Source organism: Triturus cristatus, chromosome 6, assembly GCF_964204655.1.
Source record: "Triturus cristatus chromosome 6, aTriCri1.1, whole genome shotgun sequence".
Taxonomy (NCBI): Eukaryota; Metazoa; Chordata; class Amphibia; order Caudata; family Salamandridae; genus Triturus; species Triturus cristatus.
This window is the reverse complement of record NC_140589.1, coordinates 1,479,448,689-1,479,466,759: the sequence shown is the minus strand read 5'-3', so window position 1 is coordinate 1,479,466,759 and position 18,071 is coordinate 1,479,448,689. Positions and strand designations below refer to the sequence as shown.

General features: G+C 50.9%; 1 protein-coding gene across 2 annotated transcripts in view; it reads left to right on the top strand.

Moving 5' to 3' along the window:
* Window positions 1-18,071, top strand: part of PSME4 (proteasome activator subunit 4) — a 1,714,764-nt gene that overhangs the window by 650,022 nt on the left and 1,046,671 nt on the right. For both annotated transcript variants that reach the window (XM_085612595.1, XM_085612594.1), the window contains one exon: window positions 7,751-7,960. In XM_085612595.1, coding sequence (XP_085468721.1) covers window positions 7,751-7,960 — 210 coding nt within the window. The remainder of the gene's footprint in view (window positions 1-7,750; window positions 7,961-18,071) is intronic.

The following is an 18,071-nucleotide window of genomic DNA, read 5'->3' as shown; positions in this document are numbered from 1 at the left end:
TATTGCCGAAAATTGCTGGAGGCCAGGAAAGAGGCAGCAAGTGCATTTAAAACCATAATATACTTGCAAACATGATGGCCCCACCCGAAGTCAGCACCCAGTGCGATTGCACCGCCCTAGAGCCGCCCTGCTCAAAGGTCCTGTGACCTCAGTGACAGAATCACTGCTGCTTCCTAGGCCTGTCCGCAAGACTGGAGGTGAGCTTCAGTATGGATTGTGGTGGACAGGCCTTCAAGGTTAACCCACACTTGCCACCACTAGGGTCAAGCTGCTGGTGCGAAGACACCTGCGCATCTAAAGTCTTGCGAGGCCTTCTATGGTCTAGCACGGGAATGTGCTCCCTCAGGAGAATGGTCTGGGGGACTGGTCATAAAGGCTGAACCTGGTTCCCCCAGTTCTTAATTCGGCAGCTCTTACCACAGTCCTACATCCGCACAACACCATTCTACCCCACTGAGAGAAAATCTCACTGCCTTCAACTACAATCCAATTTGACCTGCTATAAACAACTGGATGCAACTCAATTCAAATTACGCACTAGGCAAGAGCAATATGCTGCCTTAAAGAAAAAGTAACAACATCCTGGAAAAAGCAAACACTCATAGGGTATGAAAGATAAAATAAAACATGTGAAATGTAAACAGGAACAACATGGTGAACTGAAAGCTTTTACACTCATTATTCAGAAATTAACGAGTATTTTTGCCTGAAATGTTAAGGACATAACTACAGGGTACAGAAAGGACTCATTTCAATGTCCACTGCTCATATGCTTACAAAACGTTAGCAGTATGGTTTGAAAAGACCAAATTAGTGAACACAAAGCCGCCGTGCACATTTTGTTTTCCAATCCTCCCATCAACGAGGTATTGCAGTACCTCCAACACTGGTGCACTTCTCCACCCGGGGAAAACAATGCTGTTAAAAGAAAGACAAGAAAACAAAAGTAGCGCTTCACTGGCAAACTCTGTAAAGTAACGCTAATGTGTTTGGGTGTGAATAAAACCAATCTGGCCACTTTAAGAACACTCTGTCTTGCTTTTAGTTATTTATTTTCATGTTTCGAACCGTTTATTTCCGAGGCTGCACGTTGGAATAGAAAAATTTCAAAAACACTATTTCCAGGAAAGTGTTTTTTTTTTTTGCATCCATTTCACAGGGGAACAAATGAACGACAGGAAGAAAAGGTGAGAACCATTTCTTGAGTCACGGATTCGGTAAGTGAGGAGGGGCTAGACAGAAAGAGAGGGAATAAGAGTAAGAAAGAGAGGGGGGAAGGGGGAGGGGCGCTGTTAGTGTCAGACCATAAGGGGACACTGTCCTTGTCTTGTCTGGGCAGGAAGCAAGAGACGGAGACCTTTTCCTTCTCTGCTCCCTGCCCGTCCCCGAACAGCCACTAATGCCGAGCCTTCTCTGCAGGCCTTGGCTATTTCTGAGGTCCAGGGACGCATGTTCAAAATAAAAAAATATAGAATTAAAGAAGTAGGGGCACGCCGTGCCCTGCGTTCCCGCCCACTTCGACCACTGCATACATCTAACATTTCCGGAAGTGGCAACTTAATACAAGAACGGTATATAGTTTTTGCCTTGAGTGCTCTCGGACTGCGTCCATGCTGTGCGAACATCTGTGCCGTCGCGTCTTAATGATATGTGTTTGATTTCTTCAGGTACACGGTACATAGTATTACGTGGTGCGACACACCCGCCATTATTGTCTGCATTGACAATATGCATGAATATACAATCCGCCAAGTCCCAGATGCATGCACCTGCGATTTTCATGCAACATCTTCCTTAAACTTCGATGTCCGCGGAGCTTCTTCAGTGCGCAAATTTTGCACACACCGGCTGGGGTTATTCACAATGCATCACCCAAAACTTTAACTTTTGCTTCAGCTGAAAACATTTTTCACAAAGTTTTCCTATCATACCCGCGGTCAAAATTCATCTTTTTGCGCAGTTTCCTGGGTTTCGCCTCTAGGTGCAAGTTCAAAGCGGAATTAAACATGGAAAAGACACTGCAGGAGTTTTAGAATGTGCACAAAATTAGCACTCTGCGAATGTACTCTTCGTTTGCAGTGGCACACTCCCCAAGGTATGCTTATCTTGGGTGTGACTTATATATCAGTGAAAAACATGCACATTTTACAGAACACCCGCTGTTGTAAGTACAGTACTTATATTCAGCATGTTCTTTTTGTTTCTTTTTATTTACCCCGCTCCCACTTGTCTTGCAAAGTGCGTAACATACGTTACTCTCTTTTAAGATTATGATTAAATATTGTCAAAAACGTAATATTCGATTTCACCCCAAAACTTGTGCTTTCTTTACTTTGAGCTATTGTAAGTGGCTAAACAAGAAGTTATCTTCCGCCATGTTAGACAAGATTAAATGCAAAGAGTTTCAGCACTATGTACATTTATATTAGCATAGCATATCGTTATTCAACAATAGTAGCGCGTGAAGAAGACGTCTAACTCAAGGTGTCTGTTTCTTAGAAAAAATGTTTCTTCTTTATTTTTCACAAGTAGATGTTCTTTACATTCCACATATCGTATCCTCATAGCCAACGCGTTTCGTCTCCAACAAGACTTCTTCAGGGCTTACATGCATGGCATACAACGTATTTCTTAGAAATCGTGTGATTCAGATCCAATGGTCAATGGTTGTCTATAGATTACACAGTTCTCGGTAGCGGTGTGGTAACAGTCCGCACATGTAGTCAGCATCCAATTTTTTAGCCACAGCATCTCTGCGCGCATGGGGCGGTACCACGCGACCCCACCCTGACGTCGTCCGCGGATGTGACTTCAACGAGGTCACATAAGTCCCACACCGGCGTGCTGACGTCAGTTTTCCTTCTTTTTTGCGTGCAACGCGGAGCCGGAGTGTGCTCCTTGGTCTGTTTTCGGGCCTCTTTAGCGCCTTGAGTTGGGAACAGTGTACCATGCCTTTGGGCTTCAAGACGTGTGCTTCTTGTGCACGTCAGATGTTGGCGACGGACCCTCACACTATTTGTATGTGGTGCTTGGGCGAGCACCATGACTCTACGGACTGCGAGGCTTGTCAGCATCTCAAGCCGAAGTCCTGGCAGGAGCGCCAGATGAAATTGCTGTCGGCTAGCTTGTCCAGATCGGTGTCGTCGCAGCGTCCGTCTCCTACCTCGGACGGGTCCAGGGGCCGCCATTTCCGGGTGCGGCATCGTCCTTTGCCGTGGCCCCATGAGCGTCGTTCGCCCGCCGGTAAGTCTTGCAGCTTGCCGCCGAGGCCCTGTCCTCCTTCGGCCGAGGGCGCCAGTCCGTCGCCTCCCTATCCGCCGTTTCCCGGCTATGGGGCGATGAGGGCCCAGATGAAAGCCTACGATACAGCTCTGCAGGTATCCTTGGGCCCTCCTCCTCTTCCTGCGATGTCCATGGATTCCTCGCCGTGTGCCAGGTTTTTGAGGTGTGGTACCGTCGAGGTGCGGCCCCTCTGGGTTCCCCTCCTCGGCCCATGGTGTCCCGGCCTCGCCGCAAAGCACTGCGGGGTTCCCTGCGGTGACGCAGGAGGTCGCCGGGACTCAGGGCTTGTCCCCAAGTCCCCCTCGGTCCTCTAGGCAGGCGGCTGTCTTCCCGGAGGCCGAGCTGATGCCTTTCCAGCGTCAATGGCTTTTCTCCCCGCCGCGGGTGGCGCCGCAGGTGGAGGCCGGGACCCGGGACGTTTTCCCGGGCCCCACTCGGTCCTCGGCGCAGGCGGCTGACTCGTCGGGGGTCGAGCCGGCACCTTTTCGGTGCCGTTCATTGGCCTCTTCGGCTCCGATCCTGCTCCTCCCTCTCCGATGCGGCACGTGGTGGTGGAGGTCGACCCGGCGCCACTGGTGGACACTTCGGTGCCGGTCGAGGACTCATCGGTGCCTGTGGTGAACTCCCCGGCGCCGACCCAACGTCGGATCGTCGACTCTTCTCCGGATGTCCCTTCCTCTCCAGAGGGTTGTCTTCTCTTCACCGGAGACGGGGCTGCGTCGTGGCCTTTTCTCCGGCGGATTCCAGGACGGGTTCTACGCTGTCTCCACGTCCACAGCCCCTAGACCCGCTCTTCCGTTCCCTGCAGTTGTCTGCCTCGCAGGCTTCTCCGCCCTCTCCAGAGACCCCTCAGGCTCCCCACTCGTCCATGGGTTTCCCATCCTACAGGGGCTGGTCTTTTCTCCCTCCAGCCGGGCACGGGGACGGGCGTCTTAGTTTGCAGCCTTCGCCCACGGAGGAGTTGCTCCCCCCCCCCACGACGGCCTACGGAGGAGAGTGTGACCTTTGTCCGGGTCATTTCCACGGCCACTGGCATTCTGCAGATGGGCAATCCGGGTTGCCCCACTCCCTACGAACCACTTATTGGAGGTTCTCCACTAGAGTTCTGGTGGAGGGGAGCCGCTTCTCCCATTTGAAGCGTCGCTCCATAACTCTCTTCTTGGGGCCTGGGGGCGCCCTTCCATGGGCGATCCGGTGCCTCAACCGCTACTTCACTACCACCACCGTCCTGCTCCGCACGATCCAGTTTGCCTTTTTCACACCCCTCGGCTCAGGGCCCTGTCCTGCCGGCTGCTTTTCCTTCCTTTCCTTCAGTGCTGCTCCCGCCGTCACAGGAGTCTTGGTGGGTGGACTCCTGGAGGCGTAATATTTTCGCATCCACTAGCGCTGCTCTGCGTGCACTCAACACACTGTGTGTGTTGGCCAGGGCTACTTCCAATCTGTGGGATTCCTCGGAGTCCCTTCTGTCTCGCACCTCCCAAGAGGGTGCCCGCGCTGGTCTGCGGCACCATGTGCGGGATGGTCGGGAGTTAGCTACATTCGTTCTCCGTTCAGCCTTGGACGTCTCTGATTCCCTCGGCCGTGCTATGGCGAGTTCTGGGGCCCTCCGCCGCCATGCTTGGCTGCAGGATGGTGTCTTTCCAGAGAATGTTAGGGAGCGTCTTGTGGATTTACCTTTTGATGGAACTCTGTTGTTTCACACCCACGCGGACTCCGCTATTCAGAGACTCCTCGCGGGGCTCCGTCCCCCTCCCGCTCCGTAAGCTCGGCCCTCTGGTGCTTTATGGAAGGCGTTATCCCTCCATTCTCTTTGGGGCCTTAGGTTTCGGTTGGCCCGTTGAGTGCGGCTTTGAATGCCTTCAGGGTCTTTCAGTTGGCCCCTCTATTCTTTTGGCTGCTGGTTCAGCCCTTCAGCTTGTGGTGTGTGTTTTTTTGCTGTTTAGTGCAGCTGTATGGGTCCTCAGGTTTGACCCTTTGTGTCTTTTTTGGCTGATTAGTAAGCCATCTGTGGTGTTTTCCACAGGTCTTTTTGGTTCTTGGCCTCTGCTGTGGGTTTCCCGAAAAGGTGTTTGCTGCTTGGTAAGCCGTCTGTGGTGTTCCCACAGGTCTTTTATGTTCTTAACCTCTGCTACGCGTTTCCCTAAGAGACGTTCCCCTGTTTTTGTTCAGGGACGATTCATACCCTAAGTGGGGTATTTTTTGGCTATTGTATAGCCCTGTCTTAAGCTAGGCGGGCGTGGATACCTTCTCAGGTTCCTCGCGTTTTCCTGGCGTCACAGTATAACGCTTGGTGCAGTCTCTGTCTTTTATGTTTCTATCCTTCTTCTATAAGGTTCCTTCCCTCTTCGCCTTTGGATCATCGGACCGACCTTTGTCATGCTGATTACAGCGTTGTCTTGGGTTTTGCACCTAGTTCTCCGCCGTTTCAGCTGGGGCTCGTCTGTCTTCGTCTTGTGCTCGCCTTGTTCTGAGCCGCTGCTTCATAGTATTTGCCAGCTGTTTCTTGTCTGTGCCTCAGCCCTTAGCTTTTTACAGGGGATATGACACTCCGTGATGGTGTTGTCTTGGGGTGCTTTGTCGTTACTCCTCTGTTCCGGCCTTGTTGCCCTTCACTATTATAGATTGTAGTTGCATACTTTCTGTCGTCTGCCACATGTTTTTTCTACCTCCAGGGAGGTTATTGCCTTCGCTTTGCAGGGTTGCTTGTCAGAGCGGTGCTCTGCTCTTTCCTTTCCATGAGTTTCAGTAACACAGTGCTTGGCACTGTCCCTAATGGTGCTGTTCCTCACCATTCACTTCTTCCCTTTTTGTTTCACTGATTTTTTCGCACACTGTTCCCATACTCTCACAGTTTTGTTTGTGATGGCTCCGCGTTGTGGCGCGGAAATGTTCTCAGAAGAAAAATGACGTCAGCAAGCCGGGGTGGGACTTATGTGACCTCGATGACGTCACGTCCGCGGACATCGTCAGGGCGGGGTCGCGTGGTACCGCCCCCGGCGCGCAGAGATGCTGTGGAAAAGATTTGCTGGATCCAGCCTCATGCCTGGGGATAATTCTACATTAAGGAATCTGCGGCTAGAATCATCTCTACCAGATACATCGTTACCGAAGGTAAGTAACTTGAACTTCAGGTGTCAGGCAGCCCGACTAGAATAAATAAATTATAGAAGAATTTGAGGCGCAGCCCCACTGTTGGCTTGCTTCATGAACAGTTCACATCCCTGTAAGAAAGCTGAAGAGAGCCAAGTGGGGTTGCATGCATGGTTGATGCAAGTGCTGGAAAGCTAGAGGTGCAAGTACTCACTGGGAAATGGAAGCACTCACCATTAAAAATATTGCACCCCTGATGAGAAGTGCTGGTACTCTCTCTTTCAAATTAAAGTTCTGCTATACAGTACGCAACATTCCCTGCCTATTTAAAACACTGAGGACATTTAGAAATTTCTTTATTCATGATCATCTTCTTTTTTGTTACATTTCTCCTCTTTAATTCAAATGCAGCCAACGCGTTTCGTCACAAGGACTTCTTCAGGGCTTCATATAAAAGTTCTTCTGAATCACATAAATCAGCCCAGTGTTAAATATTTTGTGTATTGACACTTCCTGTATAAAGAAATCAATCTCAATCTCTATTGGGTAGATGCCCAGTGACTCACCTGTCACTCTGTACACGGAATCCCAGGGTTAAATATCTTTCTGGTGACAAATCCTGGTGACAAATCTGACTGTGATAACTGGCTTTACATGAACCCCAATGGCTGTCCTTAAGTGTATCCTATTGGCACAGTGAGTATGATGGCTCACATATCTTCTCGCATTTACGCGAGTTTGAGCTATTGGCATTGCAAATAACAATGCCTTTTATTTTTGTTTTCGTTTTAAAAACATAAATAAAAGGCATTGTCATTTACAATGCCTATAGCTTAAACTCGTGTAACAGCGAGACCTATTGCATTGCAAATGCTTGTTTTCTTATGAATTCGGATAAATGCTCATAAGTAGATTCTAAACTGTGATCTTGTAAACATTTTTAGTTAATGGACTATCTATTAAAGAGATCCACTCTTTGTGAAACCTGATTCCAGGTTTCTCAAACCAAAGTCATAGGGGAGTAGACAGTTGATAACCTGCTCAGAGAGATTTCTCTTACGGTTTTGGGATGTATTCAGTCACCTGCTCATCATTTGATATAAATAGTTTCTGTGTCTAGTTTCAAGCAATATTTAAACTGATGAATAATCTTTATGAAGGATTGAGTATGAATCAGAAACACTGGCACCACAAGGCCAGTAAAGAAAGTGAAACGCTATACAGGATGTTGGTTTGATGTTGTTTTGGATGTATCTTTCTCTGCATGTTTTCATAATTGTATGCTATTACATAGTTTATGATCATATGCTCAATGTTATTATTAAGTTTCCTTTGCACTGAAGAAGTTAAATGACTGTGGCCATTTGTTTTCTGACAGGGTGCCTTGTATTGCCTTCTTGGAAGCCATGGTGGTGTCTGTCTTGCGAATCTTCATGACTGGGACTGCATAGTACAGACTTGGCCTGCGATTGTGTCTTCTGGACTAAGCCAAGCTATGTCTTTGGAGAAACCTTCCATTGTCAGACTTTTTGATGAATTAACCGAAAGGATTCAGCGCCAGTTTGAAACAATTGGGCTCGACTTCGCTGTAAGCAAAAAGCTTTTTTGTTTGTTCTGTTGGCTGATAATTTGAGGAACACATTTAGACATGTAAAATCTATTGCTGTGTTTTTAGTCGGCACTATCCTTTTGAGGGTGCATCAGGATTCCAAGTACTCAGGAGTGCAGAAAGCAGGACAATAACTGTTTAAGTTTGGATTTTTTTTATGTTGTGTAAGATGGTTCCTGAATGCTGAGCTATTTTTATATTATATTAACTGTGTGTGTCTGTAAAGCACTCATCCCCCACCAGTAATCTATTCGTACATCAATATGTTTCAAGTCTTTTACATTACTCTGAATAGTTATTCAAGAGCCTAGCTTTCAGTCTCTTGCATAATTACTCATGGTATAATGTGTTCCTTACTTACTCTTCCAGTATGTTCAACATTAAAGAAGTCTGAGCATACTAAACACTTAAACTGATTCTGACTTTCTTACAAGCTGATATTTCAGAGGGCAGTCTGCCAGGTTACCTAAGCTGTGGTCTGGGAACACAATTGATTTCTCTGCTTGTAAGGGAGTTTTGGCTGTCTGTCTAATTAGGTGAACACATTGCCTAGACTGTAATCTTTTCTCTTTTTTTTTTAAATTCTTTTTAAAGAAAACTATTATTATTGCTTTAACCAACTCACAGATGCACAAGACAGCATCCACTGAGTCCCACAACTGTGTTACAGATGTAGCTCCAGTGATTGCAGCAACAAATAGAAGCAATATTCTGAAAGAGACACGTTAGTGATAGATTCCTTACCTTAGAATATCCCCAGGCGTCAGACTGGATCCAGAAAGTTTTTCTACCAGTAGCCCTGCGTGTCAGTAGGTGGCGTCCTGCGGCTCCGCATCCGTCGCTGGCGTCGTAAGCGCCGAGATGACATCACGGAGACTACTTAGGCGCCACGCATGCGCGCTGACGTCAGTTCTTTCTTTCTCCGCGCCAGCAAGCACAGATCCGGTTAGAGCACGTATCTTAGTCACTTTTTGACTACACTTTAGAGATTTTTGTCTCCCTTTTTCTCCTTAGTGCAGGTAGGGATGCCTGGATTGAAGTCTTACCCCAGTATTGGAACTTTCATAGATTCTCATGCTTTGTATCATTCCCCGTCGTCGGAATGGGAGCCTCGGTAACAAAAATATATATATTTATACATATGTATAACCATAGAAACAAAAGAGAAAAATAGGCCTAGGCCTCATCTCATTTTGTAGTATATCACCCTCTTTGTGTAAAAGAGCCCAAACTTTTGCCAGGACCAATCAGCACAGCCTCACCCTCTGGAACCTTCCTGAGAGAGCTCAGAGCCTCAGATTTTTCTACCGCACGTTGTGCTAGGGAGTCTCCACTGAGCTCTGCTCAGTTTATCAGAATTTTACTATTGGTTATCTTTATTGCAATCTTTTGTGACAGAATGTCAGAAAAGGAGAAGAAAGCTTTATTCAGATCTTGTGCTTCTTGTGGGAAGAAGAGACTGTTTGTGGAAGATAAGCATGAAAACTGCATATACTGCCTGTACCCGGAACACAAGGCCACAGACTGTAAAATTTGTCGGACCTTCTCGACCAAGACCTTGAGAGACAGAGAGGGTCGCTTGCTGACGTGGCTGCAGAAGCTAAAGACCAGGACGGAGGTCCTCTCTTCGGATGAGGAGGAATCTATCTCTGGTACCTCCTCCAGGAGATCTAAGAAGAGGGGTAGGTCATCTCCCTCCACCTCTGTGGAACCCCCTCTCAAAGCCCCTCACGGGATCTCTGACAGGTCTGAGGAGGCTGGTCCCATGAAATCTCCTCACGGCAGTGTAAAGGAGAGGCAGGGACGGGCTGCTGCTGTGGACGTAGCCCTTAAGGACAAGAAGGAGGTTGCAACATCTTCCCCTCCGTCCCAGAAGGAGAAATCTGTGAAAAAACATGCTGCAGAAACTCCTCAGTCAATTCCAGTGAAGAAACCGCGTCCGTCGACGCAGGCTAAAGCAGGTACGTCGACGACGATCTCCACAGTTAAGACTGTTTCCATGGGGTCGTCGACGAGACCGTCGATGATATCTACTTCATCGTCTACGACGGCTACTTTCTCGTCTTCGACGGCGGTGTCGACGACGAAGACCACGTCGACGATGACGACGACGAGTTCGTCGATGTTGCTGACGACGAGTTCGTCGACGAGACCGTCGACGGGTGCTCCGCCGACGATGAAACATGCTCCGTCGACGAAGAAGAAAGCTCCGTCGACGACTGCTCCGTCGACGACGATTTCGGAACTGTCGACGGCCTCATCGTCGACGACGATTCTAGCTCCGTCGACGACAGTTACCCTTCAGTCGACGATGTCGTCGTCGAGTTCGTCGACGCTGGGAATCCCTTTGCCATCGATTCCGTCGACGGGACCGTCGACGGCGAAAAATTCAGGATTTGCCATCCAAAGATTAAAGATTACGCCGGACATGACTTCTCCTAGGCGGGTCACGCCTTTGCCACCATCCATGCTTCTCGAGGACTCGGAAGAGGATGAAGAGGATGGGCAGTATGGGGACGCATACAGCCCTTCAGACCTGAATGTGAAACAGCAGGACACAGATACGGAGGACTTTTATGGTCCAGAGGTGCAGGAGGGGCGGCAAAGCTTGACACAGGAAGTACACCCCCGCTCTCTGAGGCAGGATATGATTGCCTTGCCAGTGGCTTTAGTGACGGATTTGCAACTGATGCTGCAAGACTATAAATCTCGTTTTCCGACATTGCCGGATCGCACTCCGGTGCGTCCTTCTACGTCTGTAGTGCCACGTGACATGGCAATGGACTTGCCACCTCTGCCAAGGGACATACCTCGTACCACTTCACCGGTGGTACCCTTAGTGGTTCCCCAACCTTCAGGTACGGAACCTGCCGATCGAGACACACAAGATGTGGATACGGACGAGGACGACGAGGGACAGGTGATTCCTCTTACTGATCCAGGGGATCCTGATGGGGACCCTGATGATACGCAGGATCCGGATGCTGTGCGCCGAGAGACAAATATATCGCCTCCAGCAGACATTGGTGGTTTCCATAATTTGATGGAACGGGCATCCAAGAGGTTTGGTCTGCCCCTTACAGTGGAGCAGTCCGACTGCTTCCTATATGACTTTAAAGCTCAGTATAAGAAGTCGGTCAGATCAATTCCCATCATAGAACATGTCTGGGATGAGGGAATTAAGACGATGCAGAATCCGGCGACGGTCATTCCGGTTCTTCCCCGGCTGGAGAAGAAATACAAGGCCCCTGAGGGCAGTCCTGCGTGTCTTCTAGGACAACCTAAGCCGGATTCCGTTATTTCACAAGCCGCACAAAGCAAGTCAAAAAATCCGTCCACTCCATTAACCACGCCTCCAGATAAAGAAGGCAGAAGGCTGTGCAATGTGGGTAAAAGATTCTCCACCATGGCCAGCTTGTTGGTGCGTGCAGCTAATTCTCTGGCTATTCTGGGCAGGTACGACCGCCAGATGGGGTGTGATATGGAGCCGTTCATGGACCAGCTACCAGACTCGAGTCAAGAGGAAGCCAAGCAGGTTCTGATGGAAGGAGAAAGATGCTCTTCGGAAGTCATTGACTGTGCGATGGACATAGCTTCTACTGCTTTCAGGGCTTTGCCAGGGTCAGCGGTCTTGCGCCGTCAAGGCTGGTTGAAGGCGACCTGGTTTCGCCAGGAGGTCCAGAATAAGATCTTGGACCTTCCCTTTGACGGGGAGATGCTTTTTGGTAAGCATGTGGATGACGCCCTCCAAAGCATTAAAAAGGACACAGACACAGCTAAGTCCTTGGGATCTTTGAACTATCGCAAAGTGCCATTCAGAGGGGCACGTGGTCGGGGGTTTTCTAATTACAGAGGAAACCAACGTCAATATTCCACACAATCAGGACAGTCCTATAAAGGTCAATACTCCAGCCAGCGCCAAGGACAGTCGGCGTCTTTCTCTCGACAGTCCCAGAGAGGACGTCAGAATCGTCAGGGACGAGACAACGCCAAGAGGCAATAGCGGCCTCCTGGCTCTGGCTACTGTTCCTCCCCTACCACAAACACCGGTCGGGGGCAGGATATCTTTTTGTCTGGACAGCTGGGTGCGTTTAACATCAGACCGGTGGGTCTTGAATATCGTTCAGAGTGGCCATACATTGGAGTTCCAAGATCTTCCTCCAACAAGAGCTCCGGACGCCCGTGCATCGAAACATCTCCGACTATTACATCTCGAAGCCCACCAACTTTTCATCAAGGGGGCGATGGAGCCCGTGCCGCTTTCACAAAGGGGCAAGGGGTTTTATTCCAGGTTCTTCCTGGTTCGGAAGACGGAGGATACATGGCGTCCTATACTAGACCTCAGGGAGCTCAACACCTATCTCATCAAACTCTCTTTCAGGATGGTCACTCTCCAGGATATTCTACGACTACTCAATCCGGGAGATTTTTTGGCGTCCCTGGATTTAGAGGATGCATACTTTCATGTTCCGATCCACCCAGCTCACAGGCAATATCTACGCTTCACAGTAGGCAAGAGCCATTTCCAGTTCAAGGTGCTCCCGTTTGGCCTTCGGTCGGCACCCCGAATTTTCACGAAGATGCTGGCACCAGTCGCTGCTTTTCTAAGGAAGCAGTCCTTGGAAGTGTTCCCGTACTTGGACGACTGGCTCGTCAAGGCTCCGTCGTTCAGGGCAACGTCTCAGGCAGTGTCAACTTGCATACGATTGTTCGCCCATTTGGGTCTTCAGCTCAATGTGTCCAAGTCGGAGCTGATACCCTCCAGGTCACGGAAGTTCCTTGGGGCTATTCTGGACACGAAACGATGCACGGCTCGTCCGTCGGAGGAGCGTCAGGGCAAACTGACCACTTCCGCTCGTCAAATGCTGCACAAGAGACATGTATCGGTTCGACAGTACAAGTCCTTGCTCGGATCAATCTCATCCTGCATACCTTTGATACCGCATTGCAGGCTTCATATGCGTCCTCTACAGGAGGAGTTGGACAAACGATGGCGCCAGGCAGAAGGCTCGTTCAACGACAGGGTGTGGATAACGCCTGCCATGCGCAAAGCCTGCGAATGGTGGCTGGTGAAGGAGAACATCGCAGGAGGATTGACGTTCCGGATCCCTCCTTCTCCTATGGTGGTGACCACAGATGCTTCCCTAGAAGGATGAGGAGCTGTCCTCCAGGAGCTTCAGGTCAGCGGTCACTGGAGTCCAGCAGACAGACTACGCCACATCAATCTTTTGGAGCTGAGGGCCATTCACTTAGCCTTGCTGGCGTTCCTTCCCAGACTTCAGAATCGTGCAGTGCTGGTCCGGACAGCAACACGACGGCCATGCACTATATCAACAAGCAAGGGGGAACAAGGTCGCGGACTCTGTCCAAAGAAGCTCAGATGATCTGGGATTTTGCGATCTCTCACAAGATCACTCTGCAAGCCGAGCACCTAGCAGGGTGTCTCAACATCACAGCGGATGCCCTAAGTCGACAGATGGAAGTGACACACGAGTGGGAGTTGGATCAGGCCACGCTGGAAGCAGTGTTCAAGAGATGGGGTACTCCGACCATAGACCTCTTTGCGTCCCCGGAGAACGCCAAGTGCCGGTTTTACGCAAGCAAAATTCCCCAGCAAGGGTCTCTGGGGAATGCCCTTTCGATTGCTTGGTTCGGCGCATTTTGCTACGCCTTTCCTCCAATTCCCCTCATTCCTCGAGTTCTCAGGAAAGTCAGGGCGGAACCATGCAAGATGATTCTCATTGCTCCAGCATGGGCGCGACAGTTCTGGTACACGGAACTCCTGCTTCTCTCCCAGGATCGCCCGATTCGCTTGCCACTGATTCCATCTCTGTTGTCGCGAGATCAGGGGCAGGTGCTCCATCCAGATCCGGAGTCACTTCACTTGTCAGCGTGGCTCCTGAACACAGAGAATTCCGCCATCTGAATCTCTCCAAGGAGTGCAGGGATGTTTTATCTCAGGCGCGGGCACCAAGCACTAATAAGACCTACAGGGCAAAATGGAAGAGATTTTGTCTGTGGTGCCAGAGGAATAAACTCCATCCTTACAAATCCCGGCCACATCAGGTTTTGCCTTACATCCTGTCTCTGGCTAAATCAGGTCTGGCGCACTCTTCGATCAAGGTACATCTGGCTGCCATATCCCGCTTTCGAAGGAAGACATCGGGGCCATCTCTATGGTCCGCAAGGATTGTTAAGCAGTTCCTTAAGGGGTTATTTCGGATGTTTCCTCCGGTCCGACCACCCCCTCCTATCTGGCAGCTTAACCTAGTACTGGCTCAACTGATGAAAGCGCCCTTTGAGCCTATTCACAAGGCGGACTTGAAGTTCCTATCGTGGAAACTGGCCCTTCTCTTGGCATTAACTTCGGCCAGGAGGGTTAGTGAACTCCAGGCTCTCTCTATAGTGGAGCCTTTTCTGCAGTTCAAGCGGGATGTGATGATTTTGAGAACCAACCCAAAATTCATCCCGAAGGTGCCTTCGGAGTTTCATTTGAATGAACCCTTAATTTTGAACTCCTTTTTTCCGCGTCCTTCCACACAAGCGGAACGAACATTGCATTCTTTGGATGTCCAAAGATGTCTGAAATTCTATCTCGAGCGCACACGCTCTTTCAGAAAGTCTACTCAGCTATTTATCGCCTACAGTGCACCACGGAAGGGGTTGCCGCTCGCCAAGAGTGGCATTTCCCGCTGGATCTCCAGTGCAATTCAGTACTGTCATCAGGCTGCGGGCAAACCTTTGGATAAAAGGGCCCGGGCTCATTCTACGAGAGCGATGGCGTCTTCAGTGGCTCTCTTTGCGGGAGTGGCGATCAAGGACATTTGCAGGGCAGCAACGTGGAGCAGTGTACACACCTTCACGAAGCACTACTGCCTGGAATCGGTGGGACGAGCTGACGCTGCTGTTGGTCAAGCAGTCCTCCGGAATCTTTTTCAATGAGAGGTGAGCTTTCCCTACAATCCCTCCATCCTGGTAAGCACATTTGGTTTCAGTAATGGTTGTTTTATCATGTACACTGAGATGATTTTGTAAAGCCATGTGTTTTCCGAAATGTGCTTGTCGTGATTTACTGCTTGCTATTCTGATACAAAGCATGAGAATCTATGAAAGTTCCAATACTGGGGTAAGAAAACAAGTTACTTACCTGTAACTTTGGTTCCCCAGTATTGGTAACTTTCATAGATTCTCATGCGCCCACCCACCTCCCCTGGGAAAGCTCTGCCGGTTTACTAAGGTAGTGGCTGTTGGCACAACGGCTACGAAAATCTGAGGCTCTGAGCTCTCTCAGGAAGGTTCCAGAGGGTGAGGCTGTGCTGATTGGTCCTGGCAAAAGTTTGGGCTCTTTTACACAAAGAGGGTGATATACTACAAAATGAGATGAGGCCTAGGCCTATTTTTCTCTTTTGTTTCTATGGTTATACATATGTATATATATATATATTTTTGTTACCGAGGCTCCCATTCCGACGACGGGGAATGATACAAAGCATGAGAATCTATGAAAGTTACCAATACTGGGGAACCAAAGTTACAGGTAAGTAACATGTTTTCTTGTGGGGCCTGCTGTCGCAATATGTCGGTGGCGGACTCCCACGATGTTTGCCTCTACTGCCTGGAGACCGACCACGACTCCCGGTCCTGCTGGGACTGTCGGGCCATGGCCCCGAAGGCCTCGAGGGAGCGGCGTCGGAAGCTGCTGGAGGTCCGGGCACTTGTCCCAATGCCGTTCAAGGTCCAGGGACCGTTCCCGGGAACACTGGCGGGGCCACAGACGTCGCTCCTCGGGCTCCAAGTCTTCGCCCTCGGATTCCGGTAAGCGACGACATAAAAATAAATCGAAGAAGCATGTTTGCTCTCCGATGTCCCCCCGTTGGTCCTCGGATGCGGACGAGGGGGACAGGAGTTCTGCCCCTGCGGCTCATTTGGAGCTGGGAGTCCCACGGCCTACTCGCCTTACCCGGGTCCGTCGGCGACTCCCGAACAGGTGCAAGAATTTATTGCCACCATGGACCGCCTTTTTAGGCCTCGGACTCCCGCCGGCACGCCTTCAGGCCCCGCGGTCCCGTGTCCAAATCCTGTTGGGCCGTCGGCTCCGGCACCACGAGGTCCAGCGCTGCCGCCGCAGTGGCTGCAGTTTGTCCCGCCCTTGCCCCGGTTCCAGGACCATTTCGTTCCTACCTGGGATCCACATTGGGATGCGGTGCCGGCTCGGCCCCGGCCGGTGCCATTCACGGCGCTGTTTCCGACGCGTATGTTCCTTCTCCGGCTCCAGCTCTGCCGCCACAGTCTGTTCCCCATGCAACAGAGGTGGAGGATGACTGGGAGGGGTCCGAGGACCCTCTTGCCTGTCAGTGTGACTTCGAGCAGGACTGGGTGGACGACTTGGAGGACGCTGGCGACCTCGATGTCTCTTCTGACCTGGAGTTTGCCTCTCCCCCACCTACCATGGCGGAGGGCAGGGATGATGGTGCTCCATCGGGAAGCTGAGGTCCTCAACCTCGATCTTCCTACGGTGGCCCTCAAGACTAATCTCCTCATTGAGGTGCTCCAGGCGGCGGCGTCCACTTTGTCGGAGTCCCTGCTTCCCTTTAACGACGCCCTCACTGATGTTTTGTTGGGCACTTGGTCGAGGCCAGCCACAGGGGCTCCTGTGGATAAGAATGTCACCAGGCTTCACCGCCTGGCGCCTGGTGACCCCGTGTTTCTGAGCACTCATCCTACGCCTCACAGCCTGGTCATCCAAGCCTCGACGTTGCAGAGTGCGTTTCCCACGGCTCCGCCAGATAAGGACTCCAAGAAGCTGGAACAGTTTGGAAAGCGGTTGTTCTCTTCGGCCAGCTTGGGGCTGCGGTCGGTGAACACCGCCTGCTTATTGGGCTGCTATTCCCACGCTGTGTGGGATACGGTTGCTCAGGTGTTGCCTCAGTGTCCTGAGGAGGTCCACGCTGTACTGTCCCAAGCAGTTGCTGAGGGTAAGGATGCGGCTAAGTTCGCCATTCGGTGTGGTTTGGACACCGCTGACTCACTGGGCAGGGCGAAATACCGGGTTCTCGCCTGATGTCCAGAGCTCGCTCATGGACATGCCCTTTGATGGCACTCGCCTGTTTGGCGATAATGCCGACAGTGCACTGGAGCGTTTTAAGGACTCGTGGGCCACGGCCAAGTCCTTGGGTCTTTCCGCAAAAAGCCCGGCCACTCCTGGGTTTCGTTCCTTTCGTGGCCACGGCAGGGGAGCCCAGGCGCGTTCCTTCAGCAAGCCTGTGCAGAATCAGCCTCAGCGCCGACGCGGCTTCCGCAGGGGCAGGTCTGGGAATCAGCGTGGGGCTCAGTCCACCTCCGCCCCCGCTGCTTCTACCTCCAAACCTACCTAATCCGAGCTTTGTGGAGCACCCCACGCCAGTGGGTGGCAGTATCCGCCACCACCTCCCCCACTGGCATGATATCACATCGAACAAGTGGGTGTAGCAGATAATCCGCAGAGGTTACTCTCTTCCCTTTCAGTCCTCCCCTCCAGCCATGCCACCTCGGTGCCACTGCATGGCAGGGGATCACTTGGTACTTCTCCAGCAGGAAGTCACGGCCCTCTTGGCCAAGGGGGCCATTGAGTGTGTTCCTGGGCCGGAAGTAGGGAGTGGTTGTTATTCACACTACTTTCTGGTCCCCAAGAAGGACAAAGGGGGCCTGCGCCCCATCTTGGACCTCCGGAACGTCAATCGCTTCCTCCGGAAGGAGAAGTACAAAATGCTGACTCTGGCTCAGGTCCTGGCTGCCCTTGACCCTGAAGACTGCATGGTAGCGTTGGACTTGCAGGACGCATATTTTCACATCCCCGTCCTGCCGGCCCACCGGCGTTACCTGCGGTTCACGGTAGGCCAGGAGCATTTTCAGTTTGCCATACTCCCCTTTGGCCTTACCAGCGCCCCACGAATGTTCACGAAGGTGATGGCGCTGGTCGCAGTTCTTCTGCGCAGGTCGGGGGTGTCAGCCTTCCCTTACCTCGACGACTGGTTGTTGAAGGCGGACTCGCCCCAGGCAGTCATCAACCACCTTCAGACTACGGCCGATCTCCTGCATTTGCTGGGGTTCT